We start from the raw sequence: 25487 nt of genomic DNA, 5'->3' as shown, positions 1-25487 counted from the left end.
CTGATTGCAACGTTTTTTTTTTCTCACTTCGGCTTCACAGTCTGGAAAGCCTCCTATCTCTGTGCACAAACGGGAGAAAACGACCCACACCCTCTGATTGGTCTGGGGGAGGGGGGCAACCTGTGTTGTCCAATGTAAAACTCGAGTCACTTCCTGACTTCTACGTAATTGTAATACAAGACTACATGTCAAATAGGACCCTGGCCAGACTGAGTAGCGAAGTGAGAAAAAGACAAACCTAGCGAATCAGTCTGGATTCCAGGCTAGCTAAGACCGACTTAAAACGGCTCAGACTAGGGCTGGGTATTGCCTACAACCTCACGATCGATACGTATCACGATACAGAGGCACGATATCGATATATATCGTGAAACGCGTTGATTTTGAATAATGACTGTGTGTCCTACTAAAGTTACTTTTGCAGAGTCCTAGACCACCGATTGCTGATGTTTTGACCAATATAGTGTCAGAAAATGGGAAATGAGGAAATAAATACAAATAAATAATAGTTTAGTTTTGATGGATAAATGCGCGTCACACACAGCATTTCCTGCCATATCGATATGGTAGCCTCTGTATTGATATTATTGACAAGGAATACAATACGATTATTGTTAGTACAGTATACTAATACAGTATCGATTGATTGAACCCACCCCTAGCTCAGACTGAATTGAATGTGCACAAACACTAAGGCCCTGTTGATTTGGCACATTTGATTAATTTGATTAATTTTCATTATTTTGTGATACATTTAACCCATTCTCTTTTTGGGGGTTGTTTTGCTCTTGCCTCTTCATTGGACCTGTCACTTTCATTTGCACCAAAGAAGGTGAAATGGATTGACAATTACTTGTGCTTCCTACTTTAGACAATGATATCCTTAAAATGTTATCTGACTTGGTGTTATACAGTATCAGTATAATTTAGTTTTTGTACACAATTCAACTATTTGTCAGTTGATCGAAGCTCCAGTTGCAGCTTAAAGAGTCAAAGAATAAGTGTGTTGACTATTTTTAAAGGGTAGACTATTTCTTCCACCTAACCCCAATGAAAATTGCCCTACCGTTTTCATCATTATGGTAATGGATATTGACCTATCAAAAGATGGCAACAGTACACAGGCACAAGGGGCAGCGGCACTGTTTGATCACGCGTCATGTATTATAAAGTAGAAATTTGTGCTTCAAACCAGATTTACTCAGAGCGGGTTGAACAGTTCCTTCACTGACTGTTAATTATTCTGCACTACCAAAGCTAGTCAGGGAGAAGATGCTGCCGTCAAAACTATTCATAAACATGCATATTGTTGCAGGAATGTTAGCACTCAGAAATAGTGCTACAACTATTAACATTTTTTTCAGCGATTATTCTATTGATTTCTTCTTTGATTAATTGAATATAATCAAGATGCATGTTGTTAATGTTTTATATGAACAAATAGATTGAATAGATTTGAATAGACCTTTTTATAATCGAATAAATTGATTCATATGATTAACAACTGAATTTCTATTTTATACTTCGTTGTACAATGGTGTGACAAAAATAGCAAATCTCTGATCTAAAAGCTATTTTAGCTAGTGCTACTGTATTAAAAATGTCAGAGAGAAGCAATGTGAATTGTGTGCATTCCTTTCCACAGGCACACTGTGGAAAGGAAATGGCCAGTCGTACACGTAAAGTTCATCAGCTAGTCTTGAGTTCTGGTTGCATGAACTGTCATTGCTTATTTATGTATGCCCTTATTTATTCATTTTGTAAAACGGCCTTGAATAATGTGATCTTGGTTTGCAGATGTGATTGAAACAATAGGGTCAGTTCGCATTTGCAGAAAAATTAAATCCCACAGAACTCAAAAGTTTGTACAGAAGCGCTGTAATGAGAACACACACACACACACACACACACACAGTCACACACTGACACACACACACCGTTAACCACAAGGCCCACAGACATGTCTCTGTGCAAGTCGCCTTCATCGGTTGGAGTATGGCTGTTTTCAGTTGAGAGTGACTGAGCCTGTGTGTGTGGAGGAGTGAGTTACAGCACTCTACTGCCTGTCGGGAGCAGTGTGCCCATCCCCCACTCCACTGAATGACTGTTGAGGAAGCTCCACTGAGCCTGGCAGCACACCCCCCCCCAACACACACACACACACACACAGCTAGACGACTGAGCTGTATTGTTGGGTCCTAGTGCCTGTGATAAGATTTGTGTGTGGCTGTGAACTTGTTTGAGTGCAGATTTCCTGTTTAACATTGCACAGCTCAGTGTTTTAGAGGTTAAAGATTAATTGTTAAAGGGAGAGTTGGAAGAGTTTAGTTTTATTTAACCCTTATTGAGACCGTTCTCAGTCAATGGTTATGAGTGCACAGTGCAGTGCTGCAACATGTATCTTTTATAATCGATGATATCGATTAGTTTGAATAACTTCTTGTATTGCACCCTGAGGAAGGCCTATGTGTCAGTGCCAGCCAAGTTAATGAAAGCTTTTTAAAAAAAAATTGTTTAGCTAGATTTTCTTAGTTTAGCTTTCACAAGCTACACTTTGATAGGATTCTGTTTTGTTTTTCTGCCACACCCAACTCCCCTTTTAACCTGACGGTGTGTGTCTAATGGTTGCTTTTTCACTGTTGTTGTTCTTCATGTCAGAAATGTACAACTATCTTTACCTTGTCAAGCAATGTGTTACCATGATCAATCAGTGTGAAACATGCAGTAATAGGATGCTGTCACACTGTTCACCAACGATAAGGTGAATGCCATTAGTTCTGCATTCTAACATCAATCAACTAAAGCCCCGTTTTCACAGAGCGAAAGTGCAGGAAGTATAGTGGAAATTTTGAGATTCGTCTCATGTGTGGCGGAAGTTTTGGCGGTCGAAATTTTACGGCAAGCTACCTAGTCATTTTTCCGAAACGTACTGGGAGAATAACATTTTCCCTGTATTGAAAACGCTAGAAATCAAAGTACTGGAAGTCGCTGGGCATTTGCAAGCTTGATGATGCAGGAAGGCAGGTCCCCCCGACACTGCACGTGTTACAGCCAAATGTATACTTCGTCGTACAACGGGGTCGTGCGCCGAACATGGCAGATCTACATGCTCACTCACAACACGTACCAGCTGTATGGCGATGTACTACTCGAGCTAACGACTAGGGAGCTGTTCTCACATTATTTTGCTTTTCTAGCTCGAATATTTTGGCAATCTGTGATTATTTTTTTGTGCTGTCGATAATATTTTGACATATCGCACTTTATGCTAGAAACAGATCTGTCAACTCCACTCCACCTGTTAATCCCTGCGTCCCTATGATAATGAATGATTGAGAGAGAGAGAAAAAAAGAGAAAACGGCTTGCTTATCCTGTTTTTTCAATTGATTAAAGTTACAATCTCGCATGCTTACAGTCACTCTCGCGTGAGTATAGCTGCCAATGAGGGCATGTGAAAACTCTCCCATTGCCATTCCAGCAAGTTATGCAAATTATTAGCTGGAAAAATTCTGGCACTGTAGTGAAAACTTGGCTTAAAGCACATACGTACATTCTCCCCCTCACCCCTCTCTTTCTCTCCATTCATCTCCATCAGATGGTGGTGAAGACCTACATGGACATGGACCAGGACTCTGAGGAGGAGAAGCAGCAGTATCTAGGCCTGGCACTGCACTTGGCTTCAGAGTTCTTCCTCAGGAACCCTAACAAGGATGTGCGCTTACTGGTGGCCTGCTGCCTGGCAGACATCTTCAGGATCTATGCCCCAGAGGCACCCTACACTTCCCATGACAAACTCAAGGTATGGAAGTACAGTTGTGACAAACATTGAAATCCTCTGTACCCCTCTGGCGAGTGGGGAATTTACCAGCTCAACTAGCGATTTCCATCATAAATAACCACCAGCACAATATCCCCTATCCTTATATGAACAATAATGGGACTGGGGTAGAGAATAAAAGAAAATGGGCCTATTTTGGAAATAAATATCGTTTAACTACAGCCTTTTTGTTATTATCGCGAATGCACTGTCCGTGACTAATAGCCTACATGTATTATGTTTTGATGGGCTACCATGCTTCTAATATGGTTATGTTTGTGACAATATATCACAGCTTGTGTATTAATCAGTTAATCAAAGGCTGCAAGGGGGAAGAGGAATTATGTGTTGTTGCTGCCTGTATTTTTAAAAAGCCAAAATCTACTTATCTTAGAATAAAAGGCAAGTAATTCAACAGGGTTTAATCATGAATTGTGTAGGTTTTGTGAGCGTGTGGGCCATGGTGCATAAGGACGCCCATTTTATTTATTTATTTTCTCCGCCACAGAGGAGGTGCTCCGCACCACACACCCCCTGGTCAAAATAACTTCCTGTGGCGTTGTACTTAGATGTTCTGTCCCGCTCTTTACTACCAAACCACCATCTCTGCTGTTGCAGTTCCTAGCTGTGCTAAGAGCTAAAATAATTTTCCCCCTACATATGTTCAGTTCATTAAGATTTAAGGGTGCCGTTTTGGAGATTTGAGAATATGTTCACCCTGCAGTGTAGGGGAACATCAAACTGGGTCAATGGGGCATGTAATTAATTGCTGGATCCCAACACTCACACACCATAGTGAGGATTCTCCTTTGGTAGAATGAAAATCAAAAGTTTGCGCTCTGCAGCTTCTTTTTAATCATTAGTACTTCACAGTAGAACGTTTATTTTCTCCTTCTCATTCGCATCCATCGTTTATTAACTACACACCTTTCTTCCTTGTTAATTGCCTCCAGGACATCTTTCTGTTCATCACCAGACAGCTAAAGGGACTGGAAGACACCAAGAGCCCGCAGTTTAACAGATACTTCTACCTGCTGGAGGTGAGGAACTGAGTAGGGGCTAGAGTTACAGGGAAGGAGGTGTGATTGTAAGATAAGGAATTGTCACTAGCTAATGATACTGAGCACTCCTGTCGATGAGACACTTCTCTCCATTTGAGGTATGTGAGGTAGATGAAGAGGGGAAAAGGAGAAGAAGGTGGGTTCAGGGTTGTAAAGGAATAGAGAAGAGCACCTCTATTTGATGTTATAGGAGGATGAGTGACAGCTGACGAGTATAAATTGTTCTTGTGTGTTGCTGTAGAACCTAGCATGGGTGAAGTCCTACAACATCTGCTTTGAGCTGGAGGACTGCAACGAGATCTTCATCCAGCTCTTCAAAACTCTATTCTCTGTCATAAGGCAAGACCCTCAACACTTCCCACTGTCTGATTTGAATGTACCCTTTCCTACATTCCTTCATTTGAGCTTAAATTCAGTAGCGATTACGATATTTGCCCAAATGTTAATGACTACCTACCTACCCTTTCTGAACACCTTTTTATATAAAGAAAATAACTTAATGTGATTTAATTTTAATTAAAAAAAATGTATTTTTCTTTTAATGAATTCCTTATTAAAATTCCACCACTATTTCTAATAAATTGAACCATTTCTTAGGGCATTAAAAAGACTGTGAGTTTCAAGTTTTTTTATTTTATGCAAACCGAATGTGCTGACATTTATTATGAGATGTTCTGGCGTTGCGCACACAAAGTACCTGTCAGATTTCCAGGGTGCTGGTTATTACCATAATTGTTAACCAGTGTCAGCAATGTACGTGATGCACGTCTTACCATTGCTCCACTCGTCGGGAAAATGCAAAGCACCAGAAGAAGATTTGTTCCCCTTGAGTGTGCTAGGAAAAAAAATATGGTTAAGATAGGATTGAAATGATGGTGGAGACTGTGGTGAGAAAACTGAATTAATTCGCCAAAGACAACCCTACATTGGGCTGTTTACTACTGCCCAATCTGTTTGCTGAAAATATAGACACACATCTGGTGCACTGATAAACTATTAAAAACCAGAGTGCTGTAAATCTGATATCCTTCTCTCTCACTCTTCCTTTTCCGTCTACAGTAATAGCCACAACCAGAAGGTTCAGATGCACATGATGGACCTGATGAGTTCCATCATTATGGAGGGAGACGGAGTCACACAGGAGCTCCTGGATACCATCCTCATCAACCTTATACCTGCACACAAGGTGGTATATTATACATACACAGTTGTATATTTACATCATTGTTAAATTCCTAATTTAAGCTAAACACATGCAGCCAGCCAGTGATACTAATTGCTACATTTTCTGTGACACAGAATCTGAACAAACAGGCCTACGACTTGGCCAAAACTCTGCTGAAGAGGACAGTCCAGACCATTGAGGCATGCATTGCCAATGTGAGTACCAGCTCCTGTTCTACTCTTCCCTTCATTCTTTATCTCTCTTCGGTGTGCCCTCACTTAGTGCCCTCATTTGTTTTATTCATTGTCAATAGTTCTCTAAATTAGTTTTTCAAGCCTTCCTGTCTGTTGTCTGTTTTTCTTTCCATCTCTCGTCCCTCCCTCACAATTTACTCACTCTCCTGCTTCACAATTCCTGTTAAAATGAGTTTCATAAGCAAATAAGTAAACAACGTGAATGCAACGTGACGTTAATGGAATCATTGTCATTTAGAAATAAGATTGCATAGATTTATGATTATTTGTGCTACCCTACTGTCCTGTCTCTAACATTCTGTTGTGCCTCAGTTCTTCAACCAGGTGCTGGTGATGGGCAAGTCATCAGTCAGCGACCTTTCTGAGCACGTCTTCGACTTGATCCAGGAGCTGTTTGCTATCGACCCTCTCCTTCTCACCTCTGTCATGCCTCAGCTAGAGTTCAAACTCAAGGTTGAAGACACACACTATTACCCCTATTAAAACCGTTTATCCCTTGTAAAGAATTAATTTATTTTCAAATAGGCTAAGCATGCTGTCACTTAGGCTTGGGCAATTATACCTTCCTGACATTTCACCAGGTACATGGTATATGTATTTGTTTAAAAAAAATGTTTTAAACAAAACAAAAACACTTAAAAGCTGTGCTGCTGGTGATAGAAGTCATTGTAGCATGTATGGCATTGTCGATGTTACAGGGAAATTGGCATTCCAGGGAAATTGAAAAAGGAGCGCTTGTTTTTACCACCCACCCAGGCAATTCTGTATAATCAACACTAGAGGGCAATTAATGCCCACTGAATCCACACGCATGCACATGCGTGTGTGCATGTGTGCGCATGCGCACACATGCACACGCACACACACATGTGTGTTGTTGTGGACACTGGATAGTAACCATAGGCTGTAACCCATGAAAATATCTATTCTCCCCCTATCGGTTCACAACTCGGACGGCGCTGATTCGACTAGCAGACCTTTGGCCGGTCGGCGCGGTCACTCGCGCCTCCTCGGCCTCAAGCTCTGCTGAGTCGGCGCGCCTCCGTCATGGACAATAACTATTCTCACGTGTGCGTGTGAACACGTGTTCAGCGTTCCCCTAGCGTAGCTTCCTGGTTGCTATGTGGGGGGGAACAACAAAATCCAGGTCGCCCTCGCATCAAAGCCCCGCCTCGCGCCTCCTCCTCCTCGCGCCGGATCGTATCAAAGCCCCGCCTCGCGCCTCCACCTCGCGAGCCTCGCGTAAAAAACCCTGTCTCGAAAAGCCCCGCCTCGCGCCGAAGCCCCGCGCCTAAAAGCGAGCGCTCCTCTTTCAATTTCCCTGGAATGCCAATTTCCCTGTGACATCTAGACTACAAGGCTGTGTCTAATATGCAATTAGCCTACTTGGACAAGTCTTGGTGGGTTTAAATACTATGGCCCATAGATTAATGAGTAGATAGGAAATAAGCGTCCTTCTTTCATAGATTCAGCATACCTTGCTGGAAGAGCCAATGACACTTGTTGCAGAGGAGCATACCAATACATCAGTGGGCTGAACGGAAATGATGTGCGGGTGGCGGAGACAGACTTGCAAATGAATAAATTCATGTAATACCTTGGGGACCGCCCAAGCCTTCTGACACTAGTATAATATTGAAATAAGTCACATGCATTTAGCTTTCCTCAGCAGTAAGGATCATAATGATACCATTATGTTTCAGAGTAATGATGGCGAGGAGCGTCTAGCTGTGGTACGGTTACTAGCTAAATTGTTTGGGGCCAAAGACTCTGAGCTGGCCACACAGAACAGACCTCTGTGGCAGTGCTTCCTAGGACGGTAAGACACACACACACACACACACACACACACACACACACACAGGCCTAGTTGTGAGCCAGTGTCAAGCATAATTTTCTTTGAGATCGGTTATTATCTGTGCGTGACATGATGTGCAACCAAGTACCCACAGCTGTTTTTACTTACCCAGTCGTCCACTTGTGTGAACTCTTTATTGTTTGTGAACTGTATTTTGTTTGTCCTTCCACACCAGGTTTAATGACATCCATGTCCCAGTCAGGCTGGAGTGTGTCAAGTTTGCCAGCCACTGCCTCATGAACCACCCAGACCTGGCCAAAGACCTCACAGGTGTGATTGTGTGTTCATGTGTCCTGGCCTCATTTTTAGCTGTTCTACATCCCTGTCATATGATGTACGTCACTACAAAAACCCAACCCCTCTCTCTGCTTCAATCTATCAGAATACCTGAAGGTGCGTTCCCATGACCCAGAAGAGGCTATCCGCCATGATGTCATTGTCACCATCATCAACGCTGGGAAGAAGGACCTCAACTTGGTTAATGACCAACTGCTGGGCTTTGTGCGGGAGAGGACCTTGGACAAAAGGGTAAGATGTGTAATCGGCTGGATTTAAACCCTGATCTCCTGCATGCCATGGGAAAACAAACATCTACCACTTAGACAAGTGAAATAGTAAGGATATTAGGCTTATGGTCTTCAGGTGGCTACTCTATTCACCCACCCACCCCTGCAAAACCCGAACCTGTGTGTCAGGCAATGTGTCTGTGTTGCGCCCTCTATGTGTTTTCCCCCTGTTTATTGTTTCACACTTAGTATATATATTGTTTTACACTTAGTATTTTTAGCGGCGCTAGCCACTCTATACCTTTAGGTATAGAGCGGATCCTGCTCTATACCTGACTTTGTCCGTGTTCACCGTCAAAGTTCTGATTGGTCAGACACGTCAACGTTCTGATTGGTCAGACACGTCAACGTTCTGATTGGTCAGACACGTCAACAAAGTGATTGGTCAAGCTTCACGTGACACGTGGCTATAAACACATTATAAACGTATCGATGACAAAATGTATCAAAGGCGCCGCTACCTTCACACAGGGTTTGATTTTTAGTATATATATGTTTACTGAGTGTACAGCACTTTGGTTCAACGCTGTTGTTTTAATTGTGCTCTATAATTGGATTGGATTGTCCTGACTCTTCCATAGGAAACCAAACATGTACCACTTAGTCAAGGGAGATGGTAGCCTTCCAGTCTTGCTGGCAGCTTGCTGGCAAGCTACACTGCTGCACATACACTCACCATATTATGTATTATTCATATACCTAAACACACAATGTGAATGTACATGTGTAGCAGTGTATACTGTACATGTATGTATAGCCTTATTTTTAATAAGCATAATGTTATTCTAGTACAGGCTGAATATGAATAACAATGGGCTTGGGGAGTAGATTCCCATCCCTAAATCCCTGATTATAATTCACACATATTTAAAATACACATATTTTACAGGGAGTCATGGAGTACATGGACTTATTATTCTATCAGTTGGACTGACTATGGTGTTAAAGTGATAGATAACACTGTGGAAAAAGGGGACATGACGGCATGGAACCTCACCTTTTAATATTGAATATCACAAGAAAAGTAAATTATTTGTCTCGCTAAACCCACCTTCTCCTCCTCACCTCCCTCCTTCCTGTAGTGGCGTGTGCGTAAGGAGGCCATGATGGGCCTGGCCCAGCTTTTTAAGAAATACTGCCTGCACCACGAGGCAGGCAAGGAGTCAGCCCAGAAGATCAGCTGGATCAAAGACAAGCTGCTACACATCTACTACCAGAACAGCATTGATGACAAGTGAGCACACATAACGTAGATGAAGACTCCGACCTGCATTACATAGCTAATGCACATAGTGACTCTTAGAATCAATTCCATATATTGAAAAATGTCCTGGCCAGAAACTATGAAAGACGGATAGGAATATTTGCTTAGCTTAGTGGTGAAAAGACAGACATCTAGCATCAAATGCTTACTAATGTTTCCTGCCTTAGTTTTATCCCTGCTAGCGGTGGCACTCTAAGGATGCCAATGTTTGTATGTCCATCCAACCATTTGCTCTCAAGATGGCTTTAAAACTACTAGCTAGATTGTCATGGAATTTGCTGTGCACCTGAACTCTCCCCAGGAGAGTGAACCCTACTTGGCTGACCGCGTGGCCTTTACTATAGTGCCAAAACATCCACTTTTCCACCTATCTTCCATGCAAGATATCTCAAAATGGATTAGGCAGAATGCCATGAAACCTGGAACAGAAGATCTAGGGGCTGCTAGTGGGATGTATAGACTCAAATTTCAATGTTGTTAACCACTTCAATTGCTCTTTTTATCTATCTTTTGTCTATCTCTCAGGTTATTGGTGGAGAAGATCTTTGCCCAGTACATGGTACCTCACAGTCTGGACACAGAGGAGAAGATGAAGTGTCTCTACTACCTGTATGCCTGTCTGGACACAAATGCTGTCAAGTAAGTGCACCTGCACACTCATGCACCCACACAAACTTAGGCATCATAGAACCCTGTAGAGGAACACTGACCCTCATGTTTGCACACACTGTCACACACTTTTTGTAATCTCTAACTTTACCTCTTTCCTTTGTCTCTTTGTCTATTTTTCTACACTTTGTCGCGCTCTCTCTCCTCTCAGGGCTCTAAATGAGATGTGGAAATGTCAGAACATGCTTAGAGGTCTGGTCAGGGAGCTGCTGGACCTCCACAAGCTGCCAGTGGTTAGTCTCACAGACGCACACACGCACAGGACATACTTGACATTATTTTTGTTTGCAAGACATACAGTATCTCTATAATCTTATCTCTCTCCCCTGGCAGTCTGAGGCCAACAATACAGCCATGTTTGGGAAGCTGATGACCATTGCAAGTGAGTTGAATATGTGCATGTACACCGCCACCATAAAATGTTATATTTTTTCAAGCTTTTATACTCTATTCTGTGTACGATTGTCGAATATATCAAATACCATTTCCTTTATCAGGCAGGAAGGAAGCAGTGCTTATCTTGCTGCCCATCACACATTTAACCCTAACCTGTCTTTCCAGAGAACCTGCCAGATGCAGGAAAGGCCCAGGACTTCATGAAGAAGTTTAACCAGGTGCTGGGCGAGGATGAGAAACTCAGAGTCCAGCTAGATATGCTCATCAGCCCAACCTGCTCCTGCAAACAGGCTGAGATCTGTGTGGTGAGAGAACACACATATGCATCAATACATCACACCTGTTTTCCTCAAACACATTTGAACTGTAAACACATAATGACACCTCTGGTTTAATCAATCTGCTGCTGAACCAATCAAACAAATCTATGGGAAAATTAATGAGAAACGGGTATGACACTTTATGGAAACTCAGGACTACATTTGTGCACACAGCCTATTGTATTACACCATTGGTTACTTCTTCACATATGCTTATATATAGTTGTCTTTTTTATTATTATTTTAAAACATTTTAAACTAGTGAAAATAGCAGACCTACTACATTGTCTATTTTCACTACTTTTGTTCGACACTCTTGTATGATGAAGTATGGCATTCATTAACGAAAACACATAAATATGAAATATGTAGATTCTGCCTGGCAACGATATGTTACTTAGTTTAGATAGACATACTGTTTGCTTGACTACAAATGTTAAGAATGTTAGATAGATACCATGTAGTTTACACAGATGCTAGGTTTGATGGTTTCCTAGTCATTACCTGGTCATTTGTTGACTATTTTTTTATAAACTGAGAACAGCAGAAAGGATTTGTTGCATTTTGACCAATGACTAATCAATTAGACTAACTCAACGACTTTGAAAAAAGGGGTAATTTTTAGGTTTAGGGCAGGGCGAAGCAATGAATATAGCAACATAGATGTGAGTGTGCCCAAACGGACACACACACACACACACACACACACACAGTGTGTTTATATGTATACTGTGTGTGTGTGTGTGTGTGTGTGTGTGTGTGTGTGTGTATATACACGCATGCATACACTCTCACAATCTGAGGCGTAGTGATTGAAGTGTGTTTACTGCTGTCTGTGCACAGAGGGAGATCACCCGTAAGCTGACGTTCCCCAAACAGCCCACCAACCCCTTCCTAGAGATGGTGAAGTTCCTGCTGGAACGCATCGCCCCCGTCCACATCGACTCTGAGGCCATCAGGTCAGTAATGCTCTAAACACAGCAGGTCTTCATCCTTAGTTTTATTCTCAAAACTGGACATTTTATTTCTACATGATTAAATAATACTCACAGGGTAATGGAATTGTTTTGATTTTGAAACAGAACCCAGTGCGATTTACTTAATACATTATAGTAACAATGTTGTCACAGTATGATACACCAGCAGAACTCTCTGTCTCATCCAATATCTCTGTGATGGAAAGCCTTGTGCTCTCCCCCATGTCCCTGTGTGATTGTGTAACAACACATTTACAACAGCATGCAGGCATTTCTCATTCAGTGAGACACCTACTGGTGGCAGGGTGCAACTACAGGTCTCAGACCAAATGCCAGTTTAACCCTTTCTGCTCAGTGGAAAAACACCACAAGGGGGGAAACATCTGCTCTGGATTGACTGATAGTGTTGAAGCTGTTCAGCCTGACACATTTTGTTGTTTGATGTAAACACTGACATTGTCTAAGACATCTGCGTTCGTGCTAAAACGCCTTTACCTGTCAAAAATTGGTTTAGTTTATTAACCTAAAAGGGGAATGAGTGATGTTTTTGTGCTAAAATAAGTGCTCAATAGCTCTATATTCCCATATGAAAATTTGCTTTAGGGTGTTTATTCAGTAAAAGGGTTCTCCCCGTCTGTCCAGCTCTTTGGTAAACAGAAGATACATTTTCAGGTCGGGATCCAATCAGGGAGAGAGAACTCGTACAGGAGGCAAGATAAACAAGTGAAACTGGAAGTAATTAACTAAATAAATGAGCAGACAAAATAGGGACAATGATAAATAGGCTCTCTCTCCTGATTGGATAAAATGTGTGACCCACCTGAAAATGTATATTCTCTTTACTAAAGAGACGGGGAGAACCCTGTTACTGAACAAACACACTATAGCAGTGATTACCTTTGGAAAATATGGTAGGGCTTTAGCTTTTTTTAACAAAAACCTTTTTGTTTAAACCAAAAAATATCACTTATAGTACCTTTTTTTTTAATTGTTCAATTCTTTGGTCGTTTGTGATGTTCTCTCTCAGTGCTCTGGTGAAACTGCTCAACAAGTCTATCGAAGGCACAGCTGATGATGACGAGGAGGGAGTCACCCCTGATACAGCCATCCGTGCCGGCCTGGAACTACTCAAGGTTAGAGAGTGAGGCAATGGGGCGCCTGCTGGCCTAGCGGTCCAGGCGCATACCACATACGCTGGTAATCCAGCTTGACAGCGTGTCGCGGGTTCGACTCCCGATCCCGACGACCTTTGCTGTAGGTCACCCCCCCATCTCTCTCCCCGTTTCCTGTCAGCCTACTGTCCTGTCAAATAAGTCAGGCAATGCAATGGAGCTGGACAGAGCATAGAAAAGAGAAGCGACGGTACTAAAGAGATGGGAGTAATCAAGGCTTTGCTGCTTCTGTTAATGCATTCTTTTAATAGGAACATTATTTGATTCACTTGTAGAGGGCTCTGGAGAGCATGAACTTGTAATTACCTGAGTTATATTTGGCTGCGCACAGGTTTCGTACACCAAAAATAGTTGATCTACGAGATCATAACGTGTTGCAACACTATGGTATGAAAAGCAGCACCTGTCCACAAATTAATGGAAGGTTATGTTGAATGGAAATTAGGTGTGTTATATATACAATCAATTTTGGTGATTTTAAATGTTTAGACTAGATTAACACAAATAGATTAATATCACATTGAGGTGTTCATTTAAATTGAAAAGGCCCGGCCCGGACGTCTGGCGTAGCAGTCCAGGCACCTAGGCTGCTAATGCGTGTTGTGGGTTCGAATCCCGCCTGTTATGCTGAAAGAACGGTAGTCAAGTAATTGTTGGACTGAATCCTTAGAACCCCTAGATTCTAGGGCCTAGAAGGATGAACGATGTAAACCCCATACTGAGCTCTTTCTCTGCCTCACTCCTCCAGGTTCTGTCGTTCACACACCCCACAGCGTTCCACTCAGCAGAGACATACGAGTCTCTCCTCCAGTGTCTAAAGATGGAGGATGACAAGGTGGCAGAAGCAGCTATCCAGATCTTCAGAAACACGGGCCAGAAGATCGAAACAGAACTGCAACTGATTAAATCGTAAGAGACGGACGGATAAATGGAGGGTGGGAAGGAGGAAATATAATGCACTTGATGTTGCACTGGACACATTTTGTTTTGGCAGAAATTGGATCAGGTCATTGGACCTGTACAGCCCAAGTTTGGAATAACCACTTAAACCCTATTTATTTTGTTGACCAGGGTCCCCCAAGGATCTATAATTGGTCCCCTCTTTTTTTTCCCTCTACGCCAAATGTCGTCATGTGGTTAAAATACTTTTCAACACGGTCTCCATTGATCTTCCTGTCTTGTCCTCCTCTATGTGCTCACCAGGACACTCATTCCCGTACTGCATCAGAAAGCCAAGCGGGGCACCCCCCACCAGGCCAAGCAGGCCGTGCACTGCATACACGCCATCTTCAACAACAAGGAAGTGCAACTGGCACAGATCTTTGAGGTAGGTCACTTCCTCTCCTTTTGAATTGCCTGAATTTGCTCTTGTAAAAGACGATCCTCTAGTTAGTCATTCTACAAATGTTTTCATCTTTTCTCCCATTTCTCTCCCACAGCCTCTGTCTCGTAGTTTGAACGCAGATGTCCCAGAGCAGCTGATAACTCCTCTGGTGTCCTTGGGCCACATATCCATGCTAGCCCCAGATCAGTTTGCCTCACCCATGAAGTCCATTGTGGCCAATTTCATTGTCAAGGACTTGCTCATGAATGACAGAGTATGTGGAACAAACGGTGTAGTCACATACACACTGATGTATTGAATGAAATGAATGAAACCTTTATCGCCCTTACGGGAATTTGCTTTGCACACAGAGAGCACATATAAATACTACACAGACTAAAAACATGACATGAGCATGGTAATACATACATCATAAAAAGCAAAACACTGCATGATCGTCAGGCACAATACTGCAAAACAAATTCCCCATTATACTACCACATTGGTTGATTATATTTGTTCAGCATTTCTCATTTCTAAGACATAAGGAGTAAGACATGACATAGCCATGATTCTTCTTAACCACTAATATTTTATACTTTATAACATGTTCAAGAATAGCAAAAATAACAGATCTGCAAGTTCACAAGATTTTTTTTTTTTTTTTTTTACCTACAAATGACCAAAATTGGGACGTCAGGTTGATTTGATAAAATTTTGCACTGTTGGACATTATATGATATGTTCTGTCATTTGGTCCAGGTTTCCTTACTGTCTAACTCCATGTACAGAAGGGAGATAACAGTGAGATGCTGATAAAAATAGCCGTACGGTTTCTAGTTGTATTTACTTGTACATGTAATAATAATTAAGTCTTGCCAAGCCATGTGGCCCACATGTAGTAATGTTGACGATTAACTATCAATCATTGGACCCACTGGAACCCCCCAAGGACCCCTGGGTGGTATCCGGGCCTCATGTTGAGGCCCAGAGACCCCTAGAGTCGTGTATATATATATATGCAAAGTGTTCATACTGTATAATCTAATCTGTCCTGTACCTTATGTTTTGTCAAGTCAATGGGGAACAAGAATGGGAAGTTGTGGACATCCGATGAGGAGGTCTCACCTGAGGTTCTAGCTAAGGTAAGACCCTTTAAAAGGATGCTGTATCTGAACATGGATCAAGAACAATCCTGTGTTGATGACATGATTGTGCCTTGAATCTTGTTGTAAAAACCCAAACTCTTTTGTGAAAGATTGCGCTGTCAGTTTATACATTTTAATATATTTGAATGGTATATATTATATATGATTATATAAAATAATTAATAGTTATACAATAATGAACACCCGCGAGCACGCGTTCCAATACTATAATAACTAAATAGTGATTATGGCTTTGGGTTATGGCTTTAATAAACATTCAATTTAAGAGAGTAATATTTAGGCTCTCCATCAGGCAACCTGCATGTACAACATGAACCCTTAAATTACACACCACAACGTCACAAAGAGGAAAAGACCCAATTCAACACTCAATTTCAATACCATTCACATTAAAGAAAATAACACGCAGTGCAGTCCTTGTTTAAACTCAAAAAGTACCTTGTAGGATTTTATTCAACTCAGTTCAGTTCCACTTCCACGCACAAAAATACCCACAGTTAATAGCTCAGTTAATCCAAAAAATCCAAAAATAAATGCTGCTTAGAAAACAGTTTCACGCCCAAAATAAACAAAAATAACCCCCTTCCAAACTCCTCCCGACCTCCGCGCTCCGCCTGTTAATAGGCTCCAAAGAACACTTTAGCTCCAGCAACCAGGCTCCCCTTTACCTTTGGTACCGTGGCGTGGAATCCCGGATTAATGGCCGGTCCTGATCCGCCGTTGTTGTCGCCTCGCCGACGTCCACTTTGTTTGTTTGTCTCGTTTGTTGTTGGTTTCGTTTTCGCGGATCCAACGGAGGTCCTCCCGACGCGGACTGTAACACGTGCGGCGCACGGACGCTAAAGAGCCACTATAAACATATATGGCTTTAATAATAACACAAACCGAACGGTCGCAGCCTCTTCGGTTGTGAGACTTTACACAACAAACACGGACAGTGACGGAGCCAGCGAGGTGAGTTCCTGGTTTGCACTTCAAAGGGAGCGGGGTGGAGAGCGTGCGGAGACAGAAGGGAGGTGATAGGCTGACCAGTTTTGTGAATGGGGAGTGGAACTAGTGAATGAACGTGACGTGAAAATAAAATCAGGGGGCGGACCGCCACACACCGTCCCAGGGCTGTTGATAGCCACGGGTCGATGTTTTAGTCGACAGCATAAACAATGTTACATAGATTGTTTAGCTGTTGTCATCATTATGAAAGTTTCTTAAACTTAACTTTCAAGCGAAGAAAGGGAGGAGGAGTCTTGCCTGCTGCGCGGAACCACTGTGGTCTGTCTCTGTCTCAGCGTGACCAGACGACACACACAGGCGAGCGGCCGTGCACGCACAACACAGATGCATTGCTTGCCAATGTGCTGTGCGAGTATGCACTCAAACTTTATTGTTGATCATGCATGACGTGATAAAAGCATTTGTTTTCACATCGTTAGGTCAGGAAGTGAGTCATCATTAGATAAAAAGAATTAAAACATTTAAATGGCAATTTCAACATTCAAATATTTAAAAAGATGCCTATTTAAAAAGATGTCATTCAGGCAGTGTTTTGTTAACAGCTGTTCCTCCTCTCCTTCCTCTTCCTCCAGGTGCAGGCCATCAAGCTGCTGGTACGCTGGTTACTAGGGATGAAGAACAACCAGTCCAAGTCGGCTAACTCTACCCTGCGATTGCTTTCGGCCATGCTGGTCAGTGAGGGAGACCTCACGGAGCAGAAGAAGATTAGGTAATTCTGGGGTTAAAGGAATGTGTTACATGTCTGCACTCACTGAGTTAGGAATGTGTTGCATTCGTGCACTCACTGGGTTAAATGCCCACTATGGATTTTACTGTGTAATATGGATTGCAGGAGGTTAAATGTTGTTATTTAGGAGAACGGGTGTGAGATGGTTTTGAGAAATGATTAGTCTCTCTCCTTCTTCCTTACAGTAAGTCAGACATGTCTCGTCTGAGGCTGGCTGCAGGTGGCGCTATCATGAAGCTGGCCCAGGAGCCCGTCTACCATGAAATCATCACACCTGAACAGTTCCAGCTCTGTGGCCTGGTCATCAATGTCAGTTCTCACTCCCTCTCTGTCTGTATGTCTGTCTGTCTGTCTGTGTGTGCATGTTTTCCTGATTTCTTGCATTCCATTTAAATTCCATTAAGCTGATTGATTGTGTGTGTGTATAAATGAATAATCATGCAGTTTGAACCTTCTGTAAACCCAGTTTACAACATAACATCTGCTCTGTCTAGTATGAGTGGTGTGACTTTGATGAATTTCTGCTTTGATTTCCCACTATATTTAACCACATATCTACGGCTGTGAATTCTTCCATCCAATATCATGTTGGCCTTTTCCCTGCTTCCTCCGCCCTCCAGGATGAGTGCTACCAGGTGCGTCAGATCTATGCCCAGAAGTTGCACTTGGCGCTTGTTAAGCTGATGCTGCCCCTGGAGTATCTGGCCGTGTTTGCACTGTGTGCCAAGGACCCCGTCAAGGAGCGACGCGCTCACGCCCGACAGTGCCTGCTCAAAAATATCACCGTCCGCAGAGAGTTCATCAAACAAAACCAACTTGCTCACGGTGAGTCCAGAGTTGTGTGGTCTGAATCCTGCTTTTGGCCAACCTTTTTTATAATACAGTCACTGTTGGTCCCCATCATTATGGAACACGGCTAGACTTTGTATTATGTTGTTAATGGTTGATGAGAGCTTCTAATATAAGTAATAAAGAGACATAACATTAACAGCTGGCTTTCTGTCTTTACAGAAAAGCTGTTGTCGCTTCTTCCAGAGTATGTGGTTCCCTACATGATCCACCTGCTGGCCCACGACCCAGATTTCACAAAACCACAGGAGTATGACCAGTTAAAAGACATCAAAGAGTGAGTTGCATAACCTTGAAGGACCATACTTGTCATCTGGCATGTTTAAAGTACCTGTTTAAAGTAAAGCTGAAGCCATGGATAGACAATAGCAAGTACTGACGACATATGGTCCTGTAACTACTAACCTAATGGTGCTTTGCCACTGCATGGTACCAGATCAACTATACTCCACTCGTTTTTGGTACCAGGTACTTTGTTTTCCACTGCAGATAGTTAGTACCCCTTCAATGTAGCTGGTCATCATAGCAATGCCCAACCCTCTGCGTAGGAGAGCACTAAAGAACAATGATGAACCTTGACTTGTCTGCAAATTATCTCTATTTCACTTCTACTGTCCAAGAAAAATGGTTTCTGATAACATTTCTGGCAAAAGATTGGTTATGCAGTTGCTCAGTACTTATTCATTTTACATTTACAACAGGTGCCTGTGGTTCATGCTGGAGGTTCTGATGACCAAGAATGAGAACAACAGCCACGCCTTCCTGAGGAAAATGGTGGAGAACATTAAACAGACCAAGGACGCACAGTGTCCGGAAGATGCAAAGGCCAATGAGGTAATGTTCGCTGAGTTACAGAATACACATTTGTGTAACCACCTACTTCATAATCTGGGAATGAGCACACACAGATACAGTGCCTTGTAACACAAATTCTACGCCTCTCTGTTTCTCAGTTTTATTATATTTTGTACTGCGATATTAATGTGCCTCATTTGCCATGGTTACAGAAGCTGTATATTGTGTGTGATGTCGCCCTCTTCGTCATTGTCAACAAGAGCACAGCATGCTTCCTGGATCCTCCCAAAGAACCCATCCTACCTAACAAGTTCTTCATTGCGCAGGACAAGGTGATATCCTTGTTTATGCGTTCACACAAGCATACTAAACTATGGTCTCGTATCCATATTGAGACAAAACATATTTTTTGTAAGAATGTTCACTTATTATGACATACCCAGATGAATGCTAGGGTTAAAGTGGTTAATATACTTAGTCACTTTGCGCCAAGTTTTGAGCTCGTAGATCTGCTATTTTTTCTAAATGCTTGGTTATTATGACATGCCCAGAAAAGGGAACGCTAGGCTTCAAGTTGTTAGTTAGTGACTTGTGCTCATCACCAATTTCTTCTGCTCGACAGGACTTCAAAAACGACAAAGACTATCTTTCTGCAGAAACCAGACAAGTGCTGCTCACCGGCAAGGTACGTACATAGTTACTCCACTACCATGACCTCTTGATTGGAAAACATAATGGTCTTCATTCATGAAACATCATAGATTTTATCATGTTGTATACTTACAAACTTTTCCACAAATAAACGTAGCGGCATTCCTTTCTTTTACTTAATGTCAGGTACAGTTATTACGCTGAGGAGGCTTCCTGTGGGGCCGTGACACGTTTGAGAATTATAAATGTATAAACAACATGATAATGGGGGGCTCTTAAAAAGCCATATTAAAGTTGTACAGTAGTGATGGGTCGTTCATGATCGATTCGTTCAAAAGAACTAGTTCATTGCCGTGAACGAGCCATTTCACTTCCTGAAACTGTTACGTTCACGCTATCGTTCATGCCCCCCATCCCCTCCCCCGTACACAGGACAGGAGGGCGGGCTGTACGCGCGACGTAATAACGCTCCCGCGATAGTGTTTTTCACTAGAAAATAGCCCTACTGAACGAGAACATGAACGAATCATTTGAACGAAGCATTGCCGTTAACGAAATCGTTCATTCACTGAAATCTTTCCCACCACTATTGTACAGACTCAGAGTATGGACATACAGTACATGCATTAACAAGTATTAACCACTCCCTTTGACAGATACATTGTTTCAAAGACAGTCCTTGGTTGTTTAAGCATAAACATAAATACACCCCCACTACCTCTTCTCGCCCTCACTTTACGGCCATCTCTACAGCCTAAGCCCTCTCCAGTTCTGGGAGCAGTGAACAAGCCTCTGACCGTACCAGGGAGGAGGGTCTACATCAAGCCCACAACAGGCTCAGACACCGCCAGCAACGCCAGCACCAACTCCCAGCCAAGCTCTCCAGCCCTCAACAAGAACAGGTAGACTTTAGGCCTTCAGTCCCCCACTGCACCCACATTCTCTATTTCACACACACTCGAGCGTGGTTTGTTGACTGAACACATTTGTGAGAAAGTGTTTTTCTTTTTGTGACTTTTCTCCCATAGCAACAGTACTGTGGGAACAGAGTCGTCAGAGAGCGGAGCGCGGGAAAATGAGGAGAACCCGATCATCAAGAATAATGACACAAAGGTAAATCTAGACAGGATCTACGTCTAAGAAAGGCAAGCAATATTATGTGCTTGAAGCTTAAAAAAGAGAAAAGGAACCTAATATGCATTCAACATCAATTGGCATTGACCATTACATTTTTTTTGTAAGTAACCCTCTGTTCAAAAGATGTAGTGGGGATATTCCATAGCATGTCTTGACAAGAAACAGAAAAAAGAGATTGACTATGCGTTTTGTTATTCAATAAATCTAATATGATATATTTAAAATGGTCAGAAATTGAGGGGGGTTTCTGTATCACCCATTTCATTGTGACAAATATGCTGCTCATGGCCAAAATCTTTCTTTTTTCTTAATGCGCTGTTTTATTATCTTCATCAAGTGTTTCCTCTCTCTCTTTCTCAGGAGGAGGTAGGCCGGATTGCGACCCCTGACGTTACAACAGAGGCATCACCCGTCAAGCGGCGCGGGCGTCCTCCCAGGACGACAGCAACAGCCCCTGCGGTCGTGGCCGATAAGGAGGGAGGGGCAGCGACAGGGGGTGGGGCTGGCAGAGGGAGGAAGAGGGCGGCAGACCCCGCTTCTGACACCCCAGCAGATTCGATCAACATCAAGATGTCAAAACAGCAGCAGCAGAAGGACGAAGGGACGAAGAGACAGATTGACTTGCAGAGGTGAGTCGTCGGGTGGAACTGGAGAATAAAGGCACCCGGGGCAACAGGTTACTGGGATGAAAAGAGAGGAGGGTTGTAAGTCTGAGAGAATTTGGGCAAATTATAACTTCACACAGAATTCTGTCATCTGTTAGCATTTAGCTTGACTGTATGTATGTATGATGTATGTATGCAAGGTTTTTGGGGTATAAATGAGACTGAAGGAGCACTTCACCCAGTTTCAACCTCATCTTCGTATAATTGGTCCTCACTAATGCTCATTATAATATGGTACCATTTCTGTCTACTCAAGCTGTGTCTCAGAGGTGAGCTGTGGACAGTTGAGAAACAATGATATCATCAGTGATCTTTTTATTTTTATTGATGGAAGAACAGAACGTTGGAAGACGAGGAAGGCTAATTTCCAATAGTTAGGAATCCCCAATGATGTCATTGATAGGCTAGTTTCTGTGTGCAAGGAAATGGTGCCATCTTATCATAATGAGCATTAATGATGACCAATTATATTTACAATTTAGGCTTTAATAGCAGACACACTTAATCCAGAGCGATTTACAGTAAGCAAGGTAAACCTCAAAACATTGAAGTTGTCATTTAAGAAACCAAATGGAAATCCCAACTATGGCAAACCACAGTAGAACACTGAATAAGCCGCACGTCCTCCTTCACTTGATAGCTCTGTTTTTTCTCCAGGTCTTTGCCCCTGAGCAGAGAACAGGATCAAGTGAAAGACAGGGAGAGTGGAGAAGAGACGTGGAGAAATGTAGGAATTGCCTTCCTCCTGGACAGTGAGGGTGACGCTGACATAGAGCTGGAGACTAGCCCAGAAAGTGTTCTCTCTGGTAGAGGACAGAGAGAGATACCCCTCAAATGGGGACAGAGCAACAACGTGTGCAGCAAAGTTGACACCAGTTCTGTGTTAGGGGCAGCACCCTCTGGCAGGCAGCAAGAGACCAACGGGGGAGACATGACAGGGATACCGACAGTGAGTTGGTGTTGTCTGAATTTTTGCTATTTGCTAACATTTTGTCAGAAATGTCAGCAAATAGCAAAACATCTGATTGCCAATACTGGCCCAAACAAGGTTGGCAAGGGGATACTCATTTTCTCTGAGCGGCAGTGGTCTTCTAAGGTCGGTTATAAGAAAGTTGCACTGGCCCTGGCTGGCCCTAATTGGCCCTGATATGGAAAAGGGACTTTTAGGCGGGTTTCTCTTGAGTATGCATCCAAGAGAGACACAATGGAGACGTCAGGACGGCACACTGTGGTCCTGGTGTTGTCTCTTTTGCCAGCAACAAGTGTTTGATTTCATCATCATCATTGTCTGATTACAGGGAGGGTGTGCACTCTGTTGCACTGGGTGCGTTGCTACATTTGCTATGTTTTAAATGGCCTCTCGTGCATGGCAATAGTGCGTTTTTGACATTTCTGAAAATAATTATAATCATGTGTAACTACGAATGCATCATTCGCAAATGGCTTCCCTTTAGACACTGGACTAATCGCTATGCAAAGCAACTGTCGATTTTGTCTGTGTCCAGCACACATTTGAGCCATGCACTGTGTAATGTCACCTGTGGTAAGCTCTGACTGGATACATTTTGTGGCAAGTTAGTCTGCTCTCTAGTAGGAATTGGCATAAATACAATAAAGGCCCGCCAAAACGTGATGTAGATCTGAAGACATTTGGGACTTTGGACAGAAATGTTCCACTTCCAGGTATAGGAACGAAAGAATAATATTATTTAACATGTAGCCTAAAGGAAATTTCTAATTAACGTTTTGGCTCAGAACAGTGCAGTATTGTTTATTTTTGTTTCCGTTCCTTGAACCCATTCGGAGCCCTGTTCATTACGTTTATCTGTACTCCAAATTAGAAGATTCTTATAATTAGCTGTAGTGCTGTAGGTATCTGAAAGATGGCAGTCTTGTTTTTAATTTTATTGATATTAGTTGTAATTATTTTTCTTTCAGGTAAAGAGGAGACCACTGAGGGCCAGATCAAGACTGTAGAGAAAATACCAGACTCCCTCATGCCCCCCCCCTCTTCCTTAGCCCCTACACATACTTTCTGACTCTAAAGCTCTTCTGGACACGTGATGGACCTTTCGTACCCACATGCATATACAGTACATACACACACACACCACTGATACTCTAGAAGGTTTTAAACACCTCGTAGTTATGAATGGAAGCTCATTGTATGTAGATCTTAATCTCAAAAACATGTTATTTTTTTCCTTTTGTGTTTGTTGCTCTTTGCTTCTTTTGTGGAGCTGTTTTTAAAAGAAAAAAAAGGATGGACATTTTACAAACGTTTTAATCTGGTTATGATTGTTGCTTATTAAATTCCCTGGGAAAATCTTATGTCTCCTGGCGTCTTCCTCATGTCTTTTTTACTAAGCAATGTTATAATTTTTAATTTTGAACTTTCATTTTGCTAACCTGTTGAATGTTTTACCGTTTTATATAAAGCTACATGCTATTTTCAGTTAAAAAAAATGATAATCTTGACATACAAAAATAGCTAAAGATTGGGTCACTATCAGCTGGAATGGCAATGTCCAAAGAAACCTTATTCCTCTTGCTAGCGAATATTTTGTTATAAACTTTGTAATGTTGTTAAATGTCATAAGGGCAGGGAGAAAGTCAATGGCTTTATTGACTCATTCATTTTGCAAAGTAATATACAATTTAATGTAAGTCTTGACTAAAATAAACTTTTAAGACAATATCCTAAACTCCTTTCACCTCATTTAGACTGGGAAGAGGAGATTGAGAACAAGATGGGTATGATAAACATTAAGTACTTAACTTTGGATCTCACACAAATCCAACATGTATGTCTGTTGTCTTTTACAATTATTTATATTTTTCTTTACATATTACTGTTTTGTAGGATGAAACATGCCATTTCTGAAAATAAATGCTTTTTACATTTTGTTTTACAGTGCATTTGTTTTTGTCACAGCATGTTGCAAAGAAGTCCCCCAGCCCCTCGGAACTCCCCTAACCAAGAGACACAGAATGCAAAGCGTTGGTTTTCTAGATTTTTTTTAATCAAAGAAACATGACACTGTCACAATAAATAACCATGCTTTGTACTGCTGATGCTTGCGTCCAGAGGAAAAAAAGAGGAAAATAAATTCCCAATCCTAACTGAGAATCCCAGATGCAACCCCATTTTTTTCCCGCGTCATCGTGCAATATTGACCATTGTCAAACATCCATCAGGAAGACAGGGTAAGTGTCTTTCCTTGTTTGTCTGTTTTTCTTACAAAATATAAATCCGGCCTTCAATGGTGCACTCTAGTAATAATCAGAATGCTCTTATTGATAAAGAGCCTTCACTATTTACAAAAGAAGCACATGTACCTACACCACTTATTTGGATCTAGTCTGAAGCACTTCACTGTTGGGTGGTCAGCTTCTGCTCTCCATCTCCTAGTCGTACTACATGCTACTGGGTTGGTAGGGGTAGTGCAAGGAGGGCAAGCAAAAGGGGTATGTGTGTCATTGAAGGAGGCAGTGTGAGGATGCATGGATACCCCACTAATCTATGCTAAGCAGTCCATTTCTTGTGATTTCTGCTCATGGTACCTCAGTAAAAGAAAAAAATAAAGTCTTGCAAATATTTTGCAGGCCTGCCATCTGATATTAAATAACAGAGGAATT

The 25487-nt window shown here is 42.2% G+C and overlaps 1 protein-coding gene across 2 annotated transcripts in view; it reads left to right on the top strand.

Moving 5' to 3' along the window:
- The window catches only part of pds5a (PDS5 cohesin associated factor A), a 32844-nt gene extending 8661 nt beyond the window's left edge, over positions 1-24183 (top strand). For both annotated transcript variants that reach the window (XM_084082311.1, XM_084082312.1), the window contains exons 3-33: positions 3597-3800; positions 4772-4858; positions 5121-5218; positions 5939-6065; positions 6179-6259; positions 6611-6751; positions 8002-8117; positions 8332-8426; positions 8539-8684; positions 9805-9956; positions 10512-10625; positions 10807-10888; positions 10989-11037; positions 11217-11356; positions 12215-12330; positions 13376-13481; positions 14269-14429; positions 14724-14847; positions 14960-15118; positions 15921-15989; positions 17597-17733; positions 17937-18060; positions 18372-18576; positions 18763-18877; positions 19302-19434; positions 19608-19727; positions 20018-20080; positions 20800-20948; positions 21075-21159; positions 21544-21812; positions 23787-24183. In XM_084082311.1, the coding sequence (XP_083938437.1) occupies positions 3597-3800; positions 4772-4858; positions 5121-5218; positions 5939-6065; positions 6179-6259; positions 6611-6751; positions 8002-8117; positions 8332-8426; positions 8539-8684; positions 9805-9956; positions 10512-10625; positions 10807-10888; positions 10989-11037; positions 11217-11356; positions 12215-12330; positions 13376-13481; positions 14269-14429; positions 14724-14847; positions 14960-15118; positions 15921-15989; positions 17597-17733; positions 17937-18060; positions 18372-18576; positions 18763-18877; positions 19302-19434; positions 19608-19727; positions 20018-20080; positions 20800-20948; positions 21075-21159; positions 21544-21812; positions 23787-23790 (3771 nt within the window). In that variant the 3' untranslated portion in view covers positions 23791-24183. The remainder of the gene's footprint in view (positions 1-3596; positions 3801-4771; positions 4859-5120; positions 5219-5938; positions 6066-6178; positions 6260-6610; positions 6752-8001; positions 8118-8331; positions 8427-8538; positions 8685-9804; positions 9957-10511; positions 10626-10806; positions 10889-10988; positions 11038-11216; positions 11357-12214; positions 12331-13375; positions 13482-14268; positions 14430-14723; positions 14848-14959; positions 15119-15920; positions 15990-17596; positions 17734-17936; positions 18061-18371; positions 18577-18762; positions 18878-19301; positions 19435-19607; positions 19728-20017; positions 20081-20799; positions 20949-21074; positions 21160-21543; positions 21813-23786) is intronic.
- Positions 24184-25487: the final 1304 nt, after the last annotated feature.

The sequence above is a fragment of the Gymnoscopelus microlampas genome, assembly GCF_963454915.1.
Source record: "Gymnoscopelus microlampas genome assembly, chromosome: 2".
Taxonomy (NCBI): Eukaryota; Metazoa; Chordata; class Actinopteri; order Myctophiformes; family Myctophidae; genus Gymnoscopelus; species Gymnoscopelus microlampas.
Note: the sequence above shows the minus strand (reverse complement) of the source record. Positions and strands in the feature narration are given on the sequence as shown.